At 44.9% G+C, this 13,013-nt stretch overlaps 1 protein-coding gene across 1 annotated transcript in view; it reads right to left on the bottom strand.

The window, feature by feature from the left end:
- T265_02924 (hypothetical protein) overlaps positions 1 to 13,013 on the bottom strand; it is a gene marked incomplete at both ends in the record, with an annotated part of 95,809 nt that overhangs the window by 52,236 nt on the left and 30,560 nt on the right. The window contains 6 exons of the mRNA XM_009167288.1: positions 2,854 to 2,983; positions 4,621 to 4,781; positions 5,730 to 6,550; positions 11,605 to 11,984; positions 12,132 to 12,281; positions 12,615 to 12,947. Coding sequence (XP_009165552.1) covers positions 2,854 to 2,983; positions 4,621 to 4,781; positions 5,730 to 6,550; positions 11,605 to 11,984; positions 12,132 to 12,281; positions 12,615 to 12,947 — 1,975 coding nt within the window. The remainder of the gene's footprint in view (positions 1 to 2,853; positions 2,984 to 4,620; positions 4,782 to 5,729; positions 6,551 to 11,604; positions 11,985 to 12,131; positions 12,282 to 12,614; positions 12,948 to 13,013) is intronic.

Consider the following 13,013-nt stretch of genomic DNA (forward strand, 5'->3'; position numbering starts at 1 on the left):
TCGCTGACCGTTGCTTTCCTAGGGCCAGTCGATCGTATCAGTTGATAAAGGACACGGCTGTTTCCCGTAGCAAAAGCCTTCTCCATCTCCCGAGCTTTCGATGTCCACCAGAGCTCTCGGTCTTTCCTTAGACTCTTCACTATTTGGTCTTTGAGGGATTTGCGTGCACCATCGTACTCGTTGCCTGCTTTCCTCATATGAGGCCTTAGGTCCAAGAATGGAACATTAGTACTGCCATCACTAGAGAGAAACACAACAAAGCTTCCAGGGATTAACGAACAACAGCAAAGGTGGGTGCTGCGAAACCAGTAATCACGGTAGATAACCAGGCAAGGTTGGAAGCGAGTTTTGCGCTGCGTTATTTATACCAACATGCCCAGTTCATTTCCCAAAATGCTCTAAAAACTAGCTACGTGAACAGAAGGCCTCAGTTGAGGGAGTTTTGTTCACTGTCTCCTTTTAAAAGGGCGAAAGTGGGTGGCCAGCACGATAGTTTGACAGACCAATGGTTGTATGTCCATGAGACTTAGTGAAACTCTGGTGGCAAACGAAAAACCAGGTGATGTGATTTGGAGCCCAACGGATTACGTGGCCGTTGGATGGACACAGTATTCGGGATCGTTGTAACCCATTGGAAGGGTTAGGAAACGGAAACATTTAGGATTTCCATTGTGACCTTCATACTTTGACCCTATCTAGAGGGACGCTCGGAGATGATGCTTCCGAGACAACCCCGAATACGCTGTCCAAAAAATAAGCATTGGAAAAAAACTTAAATTGGAAGTCCTACGTTATGCCATACTCTGGACGCAATGACTGGGTCGAGGTGTTGGTGACCAGGACACTACTAAACAAAATTCCTAGCTAATCAAATTCATCATTATTCATACGTGTCGCTCATGATTCTCCATCCCGTTTAATAGACTCGACAAAACGTCACACATTCAGGAACGTTTTGGCCTACACTCACGGACACGATGCTGCAACCCAATACTGCGTACAACATCCACCCATAAGCACCGACACTGCTTTCAAATTGGTGGAGCAATTACAGTGGTGAACTCAGGATAGCACACTGAGCTGTTTCAAACTCCTGAATGAAGTATAGTAGCTTCACTGCACTATGTTATGTGACTAAGAAAAAATTTAAAAAAAACTAAGATTACCTGGAGATAATCGTGCCATAGCTGCAAGCCAGATCGGCACCGAAATTTCAGTAAGCACGATAGCAGAGTCTGCAAGGCTTCAATTCGTAAGGTTGAACAGTTCACTCAGAGCATCAGTAACGCGTATGAACACTTTTTTTATCTCGGAGCTGCAAAGGCTCCAAACATTGGCAGGACAGGTAACAAAGGCATCCAGTACATACAGTTTGATGTGGACATTGCATCAATGGTCGTTGGTTTGTTCGCTGAGCGGGGTAATTTGATTGCAAAGGTTCCATAACCAATCGAGGTGGAATCATCAAAGCGTCGTTAGGGAGCGCGGTTGTGCCACAAGTACCGATCTATTACTACTCTCCACTAGGCTCTTTAACAACGCACTGATGATGTCACCTCGACTGATGAAACGTTTGCAATCAAATTGCACAGCTCAGCGAACAAACCAGCGACCATCTACGCTACCTGAGTAACCAACGGTATCCTCACTAGCAAACGCTACACAAAAGTGTAGTTAATTTCCTTCGGCCTCTTGGCACGCTCAGGAACTTGGGAGCTCCAGAACAGACAAGGAAGGATGGCCAGCCAAATGAGCTTCCGAAATGGAAGAGTTTTCAAAAACTCTTCCAACGATTGCATAACTCTGGTTCCCAACGTCCACTTACCAAGGGGATATTTTATGAAGGAAACGGTCTGGTTGTAAAAAACCTAAACAAAAGAGTCGAACCCTGGATAGGACATTTCGAAGAGGAATTCAGTTGATGCATCGCACAAGGCATTCAAGACAGTACATCGGGCTCATGGCATCAATCCTTCGTTTCGATCATCCAGAAAATTGTAAGGCTAGAGATCTAGAAAGCCCCGGGACCGGACAACTCATCATGATTCTTGCTCGCGAAAAGGGGAAATCGCCTTTCAAAACATTTGGGTCGGGAATCATTTTGGTTGTTTGGGGTTCAGTCATCATCGTGTCCACTTTTTAAAAACATAATTTGATTGGAAAAAACACTGAAAGACCAGCTTGCTAACAGTTGTATATATTGCCCTTCGTCGGCTAATTCTATTCAGCGATGTACAGATCCGAGAGAGACAAGCCAGTTCCTGAGGAAGGCTAGGATCTGTTCGACACATACTCCTACTACCCAACTGCCAAAGCAGCATTGCGTTTACCGCCATGCTTCCATCATACCTAGAATGCCACTAAGTGGCATAATTAGACTGTGTGACGAGGAATCGTTTACATGAGATCGACTGATCTATCATATTCTACAGTTCCCAAGTGAGACAATGCATGGAGCCAGGTGAGCATAATGAACGTTCCGGGAAGTAATATTGGGAAGGAAAAACATAACAAAGAGCGGGAAGGGGAACGACCCATAGCAATGTGAAGCACTGGTGGCTACTGTCCAAGGTACAACTGTCTTGTCAGCAATTATGGTCGATATCGCTGAATGTCCGCTGTCACCAGCGAAAAAAATCCATCCTAAAAGGTCACTTTAAAATGACATGTAGAAGCTTCTTTCAAAGCTTAGATCTAATCAAAGCAGGATACTGTACTTCCTCCCCCCCCCCCCGATTAGTTCAAGTTCGTCAAAGCGTTCTAGACAAATTGAGCAACAGATATAACATCCGTGTGATCCAAAGATTAAAAAGGTAAAGTTAGGGCGCTGAACACAACAACAGCTCTGCATACCTGCAAAATGAATCGGTGATACAGTACCCGCAGGAGGTGAAAGGCTCGGTCGCTGAGTGTTTTTTGAGGATGGTCAAGAAACACGAACGCCAGAACTAGCAGTGAAACAAAGTCACAGTTGAAGTCCGGACTGGAAAAAGGGAGAACAGTGACTCATAACAAGTCAGTTGAAGATTATCACTTCGGAAGCATAACAAAAAGAGCATGCAACATTATGACACTGAATAACGATCTGATAACTCTTCAGTTAGTCATTTGAAGCCGTCGAACTGGAGACCCCTAGGATAATTTTTAAGATAGAATTTGCTTACCAACTCCTTCGTGTCGTTCGTTGGCGCTGGTCTTTTCGCCTTCATTCTCTACCGGATTTATTCCATTCAGTGACTTATTTCCGTCCGTGTTCGGCTTACTATTCATCTCCCGAAGTAGTATAAAAATTAAGGGAATTGACCAGTTCAGTTCACATGAAAACCCCAATCAGGAGACCCTATGTGTAACGATGGATAGTACTGATGGACAATGCGAGTACTCTATGCGGCCAAACTCCGTGCCCGCATCTGATGGAAGGTGAAGTTTATTGTGGCAACTGCGGGACCGCTTTGCAGTGTTCGTGTGCAATAGTCAATGAATATCCAAGAAAGTTCAAGGAGACGAGTGATGTTCAGTTTTTAGAGACTATGTACATACGAGATGTTTACTTTCCTGCTTAATTTGTGTGCCAATAAACGCGTTTGCATCGAATGGTCTTCCCTTTTTCATCTGTAAATGATAACGATTTATACTACTTCTCTTTTTATGGCTGGGTTGAGATTAAGGCTGTGACACAAGTTACGATACGGACCGTCATCGAGATGGACGAGAAGAGGGAGCTATGCCCAATCGGTACAGGAGCAGGGGTGTCACTAAGGAGGAGCGAAGCTGGATGCAAATCGTGTGCGCTAGCCTTCAGGGCAGTGGTTAGATTGGGTAGATAAAAATTGGACTGTCAACGCACTCAATGCGCCTGGATGCGGTACGAGTTTCTGATCGGCCCAGATACACAGCAGGCAATTTCGGGAGCAGATTTTCTCAAGAGCGCAGAGGATCGTACTTCAGTAAGTGGCAACGTTTCCCACATTTGCATTCGCATCGTTCAGAATAAGCTAACTCGATAGTGGGATACACACTCGACCTCACAGAATAAAGCGACAATATCCGGGAAGAACAATGACGCAGAGAAAAGTCTGTATGGATGGGAATGAATTGTTCGAAGGATCAAGGTTGGGGATTGTGAAGCCCCATACATCCGGTATGATTTCATGGCTGTAAAAACGAGAAGATTCTGAAGATGGTTTTTGAAAGACTGTTGTAAAATAAGTCTGCGTAATCGAGTGATATACAGAACGCATAAGACGTGTTCGATGATCACCAGGCTCGCCGCCGGTATTGAATCTTACAGTGCAGATGAATACTTCCTTGAATGCATACGGAGCATATTCAGGAAGTCCGCTCTAAAAACATGTGAAGGTTAGCAGTTTTCAGGACCCAATTAACACCTAGGTGAAAACACTCAACTACGACATCGATCTCTTCTTATTGCACTTTTCCCCCATTCTGAGACAACGAAATCGAGGTAGGACACCCATATGCGAAATCTAACCGGAGGTCATTGTGTGTGAACGGCCCTCGTAAGGGGGACCCTTTAAGCTAGGTCCCTTCAAACTGGGAAACAACAGGATACGTGAATTAACCGAATCGTCCGGAGAAAATATACAGAATTCAACTCACATATTGCTTAGAGCACGACATAAGCACAAGAAGCAAGCAGTTGACGAGGAGATGTTTTTGCTTGTGTAGCACTGATCCACTACCCAATTGAGCAAAAACGGAAGATTCTGGTTCCGATCAAGTAGAAGAACAAGGGTCTCTTCACCCAGTTGTCGGAGTAGCTATAAACAGAAAAGGATGATTCCCGGTACGAATGATGCGAAGAACTGGGTGAAATTATGCAAAAACCACGGTCAGGAAATTCGTCAGAGACAGATGGATGGGTAATCATTCTACAAATTACACCGCTATCATCTACGGACTAATATTAGTCTCAAAGCAACCATAAAACAGAAGATCTCCACAAACTGTATAAACGAGCAGAGGGGATGTGTTACTCGGAGAAATAATACATAACAGAGCATGAACGCGAGTTGTGATAACCGGCCCAGAGGGGGTGACAACTAATGCCTACAGTGCATAAACATCGCAGAAGCATACCAGAACAGATTTGATGGAGAAAAAATGATGTTGAAAATGAATCCATCAAGGAAAACACAACCTTTACTGGGACAAACTTGCGTTGTACAAGAGTGGATGTCCGCTTTCTATACTCACGAGCTTCCTCGTGAGTATACGCTGACGAAGCTTAACGGAATTCCTATTCCAATGTTGAACAGCACCATATGCAAGTGAGCTATATGGTGTCCATCTGAATATCACCCAAATGGACTATTAAAGTACTTTTTGGCCCCCTAGTTCCAGTGTTTTTGCCACAAAACAGTATTTAGCATCCAAATTAACAGTGCGATGCTATGTGCGCTTGTCAAGTAACAGATTAAACTTCCGATAACCCATCAAATCGACTGGGAGCTCATGCATCCTCTAGGGTTAACCGAGTTGCTGTCAATGAAATTCGAAAGTGTCCAGGGGCGCAGTGCAGAGTGAATTTGTGCACTCATCGCAACAAGTAACGGTAACACTTCGACCAGTTGATTTCTTTATGCGAAAGACTTGTCGCTCGGGCCCAACAGTTAATGATATCAAAGCAAGTTCATAGGTAAACAGGAAAAATAACACCCACAAACGAATCATAAAACAGGCTAAAAAAACCCACAGTTGGAACTAACCGCATCTAAACGAAGCTCCCCGCCGACCAAAGTTGTTCGCGTTTGGAGTGCAGACGCCGAACAGCTAAAACTTCTTGTCGACATAAGTGCAGAATATCCGAAAGAAGTATCAACAATAGGACAGTGCCACAACCACGGGCTCGAATCTAAAATGGGATCACGAGCCAGAAGAAGGCGAGAAACCCAACGCAGGATATAACCCGGATGCGGAGCCATAGTTTTCTCCCCAGTAGCCAAATGTTCCCCTAAGTCCGTCAGCTCACCAAATAGTGCCTGGTGGTCGTAAATTGGTCCACTACAAATGAGAGCGGCCATTGCTTGATTTGCGAACCAGAGGAGGTCGATCCAAAGGCGTTGCTCCCAAATGTCTTGCGTTGCCACTGCCGACCTGCTGATCATCTGGTCAGTTGCGGTAATCGTAGAAGAATTCCCTTGGGAAGTAATGTTATGCTGCGATCCCGAAGGGGCACGGCAACCACTTGCAACACCAGCAGCAGATTCCCCAGTGGACAAGAGATTGGCAGAAGACACTTGCGTCGTCAAAGCTGTGTGCAAAGCCGGATCTAGGTTGGATTGACTGGGATCAACGGAGAAGCAGACTGGAACAGAGGAGTCAGGACCTGTGAACGGACCACTGCTCACAGGACTCATGCCTAAACTAGAAGTAGTTGAAGGTCCTTGTTTGGATAAAGCCGTGCCCGCGGTACCGAAGACAGATACATCCGAAGAGCCAAGTTCGGAACTGAAAATTATTACACGATCAGGGTAATTATTAAACTTGGCGAAGCCCTGTGCAAAATTGACATACCAACTGGGGCTACCTAACCAGTTAGGCTAAGTCTGCTTATCGGGAAGCTTGCAAATAGGCAGCATTCTCAAATTTGAGGATTAGTATTCACATCTTACGTGAATAAGAAGCAAACAACAGCGGAGACATACTGAAAGTACCTCGAACCGTAAAAGTGCGCAAGTACTTCGGAAAGACTGCATATACACTCATTCATTCCATGTAGCTCAGTGAACTAAGGAGGACTGAAAACAGATTCACCAGAATATGACTCAATTTCGCATTCTCTATGTGCTACTGCTTGTATTTTCGACAACCTAACACTTCAAGGAATTAATTTCCCTTTGATTGGTATGGTGGCGATGCAGAGTATTCAAGAATGACGTTGTTCCGGCAGCATTTTTCTAGTCATCAGAACTTCGTCTGCGACAGCCGCATAATAAATAGCGTAATACCAAACTCCCTGCCGAGTTAACCACATCTGCGTGCGCCTTTGAGTATTCACACAACCCGGAGATAAATTTGCCAAAACTCTGATGAAATAAACTGGTGAAGATCAAAAAAGACATGCATTTAGGTTAGACCCTGGCAAATGCTAATAGGAAAATCGCTCACGACACAAACGCAGAGTGAAATATGGAAACAGACAGGAACTTACTGCACGCCCAGTACGTGGTCATGATAGCCACTCCAATGTGATATTAAGAGAAACAACTGATGACGCATGACATTTGGCAACAGTTGGACTCGTTTGTCTTCTGAAATTAGAATTGTGAAAACACCATGATCGGACACTCATCGAGTACTGTATTAACCAAAAACAAGAGAAAGATCCATCAGCATCATCAACAGAGACAGCAACATCAGGTTTAACACTGATGTCATACGACCACAGAGTCTACTTAATTAAACTGAAAGCATTAGACTGAAAAATACCCGGATGGATAAGGATTCAGTGCTCACCCATCTCAAGTATTGTGAGGTTCATACACCTCGGAATACGTAGTCAGATAATCTGCAAACAAATGAACAATCCCAACGCCACTGACATCGGTCAGCGGTCATTTATTTCAAGGTCTCCAGCCAAGCATAAGTAACGTCACGGGACACACATGGGGAAACAGGACTCCAATAAGAACTAAGCTCGTTGTAATCAGGTTCACAACCTTCTGCTAAGTCACCCTTTTTCTGCTTCGGGGTTTACATCATTCTGAAGGAGACAAAGAGAGGACGATTGTGCATGCGGAGAACATGGCCGAGCCACCGCAGCCCGTGATACAGGATGGTGACCGAACGATCTGCTGCACAAACAAATAACCGCTTGCTAATTGCCTCATCGTCAATGTTATCCAGTATTAGCAATAATTCTGGCAAATCAATGGCGGGAAACCTGAAGACATCCCAGATTGTTTGTCGGCGCAGGCCACGATTAGCAATTGCACAACACAGCCTTCACTGTAGCCGCTCTTCTGATACCACAAGTGACGCGATTCTTACTTTGAAGATTCATTCACAACTTTATCAGACACAATAATCAGAGCTACCGAAGCACGTCATGTTCTCTACAACCTTCAGAGATTCTCGCTGAATTGCAAGCGGCCCGTTCAAAGACTGCACTTTATGAATGTATAGTGCATACCGTAAGATGGCATGACGGTGGTCAGTTCATTCAACAGAGCTTGTGTTTCGCCCTCGTTTTCAAACATAAGGATGATGTCATTCGCGTGCTCCGGAGACGTTTTAAACACTGGAGTTCTAAAGATCCTTTTGCGTTCGCCGTATCGTCTTGTCGATAAAGAAGTCGAACTGGAGTGGACAAAATGCACATCTTTACCGGACACCATTCCTAGTGAGGTTTTTGGAGAGTACCCTAGTACCCAGAGGTATGTCGCTATAGGGACCACATTTCGATCACAAGCTTCTGGGAGTATCCCCTGATGAGCAAGCGTAGTTAAAATTGGTAACGGGTAGGCAGAACCGCGAACAACTTTAAGGCCAAGGAATATCAACAGTGTGGGTCGTCTGAACGTAAGGTATTGATCGAACATCTAATGGATTGTGAACATGTAGTCAATACAACGTATACTCGATCGAAATCTCCTTCGATTCCCAGATTGAAGATTACGGTTGTCGCTGTAAGGTAACGAAAGGTTGGTGACAGCTGAGGCCTTCTTGGGTGCAAATAGGTAAGGAAGATATTTGGCTGCGAAATTCACCACCGTCCTCCGACAGAACAAGTGGCAGGTCGTCGAGACCAGGAACACGGTGACGCTTGAGTGGACACATACACCAGAGCACTCCTTGGGCTGAAGAGGGTTCAGTATACACAGTCTACCAAAGTCCGGATCAGAGTAGCAGGTGGCCAATCAAATTCTTGTTCGAATAATTCTGTCTATAGTCGGATATCAGACAGTCCTTGGGGCCTTTGGTGACTGTACTGGGAAGAAGTTCCTCACGACCTGTTCAACGAACCATGTGAAACAACCTTCGAACATTTCCATCAGTTTTCGCTTCTTCCAATTTCCAGCCTGCCGGATCAATTTAACATGTTCGTCTGCGTCGATATTGAAGTCGGAGGATGCGATGAGTTGGATTGTGGTTGCGACCAGAGAGGATTTTTATTTCAGCCTCCAGCATAACCAGAAATCCAATGTCACAAAGAGCTTGGCTTAGTTGTACCGCAGGTAGAAATCAAAGCATGGAATAAAGCTTTGGGTGATTGCTAACATCCGACATCGGATAAGTAGCCATGCACTGAATGAGTTGCGTGTGATTAGTATTTTCAATTTATAGGTGAACGAGATTCACAACAGGTAAGCGAGCTTTGGGTGACCTGTGCAAACCCGAAAAGCACAATCGAACGCAGCATCAGAGAAATGAATGATCAAGGTCCACGTAAGTATTTCAAGAGTAGCAGGCAGTTTTCGACTCTCACCACTGGTAACTGATGGAAATGTGCTTCCACGCGATGGCCATCTCGGCATGCCCATCCGAAGAGGCCTCTATATAACCAGAGGTGCACCGCCAAAAGCGGGAGGAGGAAGGGGGCAGTCATTCCAATTACAGTACAAGCGTCCTGGATTCTCGTTCCCGGCACATATATCAATGAGGAAAGAATCCGGCAATAAGCAACAGCAGCTTGTTGCCCTACTTCTTTCAGATTGCGAACAGTGAGTGCAGCTAAGTGAGGAAATTTGATTAAAGGTGGTTAGGGTTATTACCGAAGGCAGATGTGGCCGCTAAGGGTGATTTGAAGCGAACTAAGCTGTCAGTCTTGGCTCTGGTGGTCGGATCTGCATACAGAGGACTCGAAATGGGCTGGGGTAGCGAGGGGGGAATTTGTGGATTTTCCAGAAGAAACGTGACGGCAGTAGTCTGTTGTTGTAGCAGGTGGAGTCTATGGTACGCGGTTTGTAGCTGATGAAGTGAAATTGAATTGAATTTGTATACATAGACAAGGTGACTCAGATAATGGTCGATAGGGTATTTGGTTGTGAAGCCCACGGGTTGATGTCATGGTACCGGCACTTATGAAGAAGGAGGATTGGGGTCCTAACCTAAAGCCCTTGGCTCGAAAGCCTGACCACAAGGCAGAGGATAGGTGCCGGTATACTGCCATAGTAGCACCAGCCTTTAGGGAAGAATTCGCCATTCATTTTCTTACCCACAACCTGGAGGACCAGCAGACTGTGTTCGTCAGATCTCTGTCCGTCGTGAAGAAACTCTTTGAGTAGCAAAATGAGACCTTCCAGTAAGGCACAATGAGTTACAGAGGTTCACAAACCGCTACACCACCATAAGGTTCAGTCCATTTGCGAGGTCTCTCAATCAGAACATCAACGTCCACAAAATAGACGAATTATCATAGGCCGACTATCTCGTACGTAGCACTAAACAAAAAACTGCAGTTCAGAAAATGGAAACGGCATAGATCGGATTATTAGTCAACTACAAATAACATTCGTGGGCGGAGGTAGTGACAACTGGATAATATGTATTACAGATGTTGGCAGCCATCGATGTAATCAGACTATCTGGAAAAACTCTTCTTTCCGAGAATGATGGAAACCACCCGAAAGCTTTACCAGCTACACTTCTAAATATAGAGAGAAAAGTTGCCAAAAACACGCGCAAAATAACTATCAGCCTGATATAATTCATCAGTTACGGCTCGGTCAAGAAATGATGTTTCCTTTAGACAATGTGGGGGTGTCCGCGATTTGAGGTTTCTTGCAATCTAACTCAGACCTCATTCCTAGTCTTCTAGCTCATCCGATATCGTTCATAAACATACAATGAATGGTTTTGTGTTACAAATTATCTAACTGAATGATTGCCAAATTACGTCAAATTGAGTGGCCTTCTAAACAGTTAAAGCGCGAAAAATGCCATGAGGATTTCTAAATGCCCTTCGGATAAATTGATGAACTTGACAGTGACTGGAACGACCGCACTTGAGGAATCGATTGGCTCCCGCTAATTTCGGGGTTTCGGCTAATATTTTCATGGTTTTCGGCCACCCCGCATGAAATTTATGAATAAAGACATTCAATGATGACAGCAAGAGTTGTATTGTCTAGCACTATTACACTGAGACTGGTGTCTTCCTGAAGTTAGAAAAAAATCAGATGAGACTAAATAAGAGTGAAGGAAAAGTCAGCGCATATGTGGAATTGGCAAAAAATGAGGCGAATGTTAAGACTTAGCACATAGATGTCATCGATCAAGAACCAGTTTTTCTGAAGAGGAGCCGGGATGTGCGCCACTTATCCGCACCCCATGTAAGAGAACAATGGAGCGAACGGCGACGGTCCAAATTAAGTCGAGCTCGTTCACAAAACTGACGTTATTTTATGCGAAACCGGTGGGGATCAACTCACCGAGGGTAAAATTGCGCGCTCAAGAATAGAAGGGACAAGACTACACACGACACAGACTCCGATAAGCCTTTGTTCACTCTACCAGACTTTTAACTTCGGTTGCTATAGTTGGCTAAAAACAAGAAGTGCTAGCAGATGGTCAAGCAACTGAAACGACGGCGCATCAGCGAACTGTAAAGTGTTGAATGAGGCAGCAAAGGAAACTCACTTGGAAGTTGACGGATGACTTCCAGTATAAATATACTGAAGTGCAGTCGTATTTCAACAAGCACATGGCTCTCAGTAGAAGCCAAACTTGCCAAACTGGTGCTTGAGGTTACGGGGGCAAGGGGAGCTGTGGGAGCCGAATATGGCGTGCAGACAGTCGACGCGGTGCCACCAACAACTGCAGGCACTAACAGTGAACCGGTCGGAGCAGACCCTGTGGTAGCGGGGATAACCATTGAGCCGGAACCAGAGACGACACATGCGCCGGCGGTGGGATTAATGGCTTGGTCAGCAACGGAATCCAAATAGGTTCGCATTCCATCCAGATAGTCCGTCAGTTGAGAAACGAGACAGCCTTGGGCAGTGAGTGCATTGGATTCACTAGTGCGAGATAGTCGAGAAAGAATGTTGGTTTAAATTCTTAGTGGCAATTACAACAATGGACAGAAAGAATATATGCTGCTGAATCAACAAACTGATAACAGCGTAGTCAGTTCAGGTAAGCGGAGGAAAATGGGGAAAACGTACGGATAGGCAAACACCCCATTCTGGCTCATTAAAGCAAGTACACGAATGAGTGAGGCTCGTAATCCATCGCGACGTTTTCGACGTCGAACGTTCTCCTGTTTGCGATCGACGGATTCTTTGAGTAACGGGTTTAGCTCTTCCAGTGCATCTCTACAAAAGGGGAAAAGATGGATGCGATGAAACGCGGAGGTAGAAATAGGAACAAAAGGCATTCGATGTGTAGAATGTTTAGACGCAAGCGAATTCAAAGGGTAAAACCCTATGTAAGTACTTGTTCGCCAGTTTAAACTGCCTCTCAAGAGACCCAGAAGGCTCATGGTGTAGTCAATAGAGGCGGACCTTGGTGGTAAGAATAGAAATCCCCAAGATAAAACATTGCTGAAAGCGGAATATGCCAAAAAGTAAGCAAAGCGACAGCGAAGGAACAAGATCTAATCAGATAATTAGGTCAGAAAATTCAAGCACTGAATTATTGAAGCTCACTTGAAGGCCACAGGGCTAATTCTCCCGAGGGCACCAACGGTTGAATCACGTATTTCTGGCTGCTCACATCGTAAAAGTGGTACAAGTAACCTAACCAGATCACGTGCTGTCTCACGCGTTACAGTCGGCGAGGTAAACTTGGTGTCCAGATTATTCGTGGATGTAGGTCTCATGGGCGTACCAACCTGGCTTGTGGGGGTACCCGAATTCGATTGTGCTGAAGAAACTCTTGGTTCAGGGGATTCAGAGATGGAATTTGACGGCTGACTTGCGCTACATACAGGAACATGCAAGACGAGAAAAATAAGAGTATCAGCAGCAGATACAGTTATCCTGTGATGAATACGATTGATACTTTATTCATTGCTTATTCATTATTCTCTTGTTTTAATATTACAA

The sequence above is a fragment of the Opisthorchis viverrini genome (assembly GCF_000715545.1).
Source record: "Opisthorchis viverrini unplaced genomic scaffold opera_v5_38, whole genome shotgun sequence".
Classification (NCBI taxonomy): Eukaryota; Metazoa; Platyhelminthes; class Trematoda; order Opisthorchiida; family Opisthorchiidae; genus Opisthorchis; species Opisthorchis viverrini.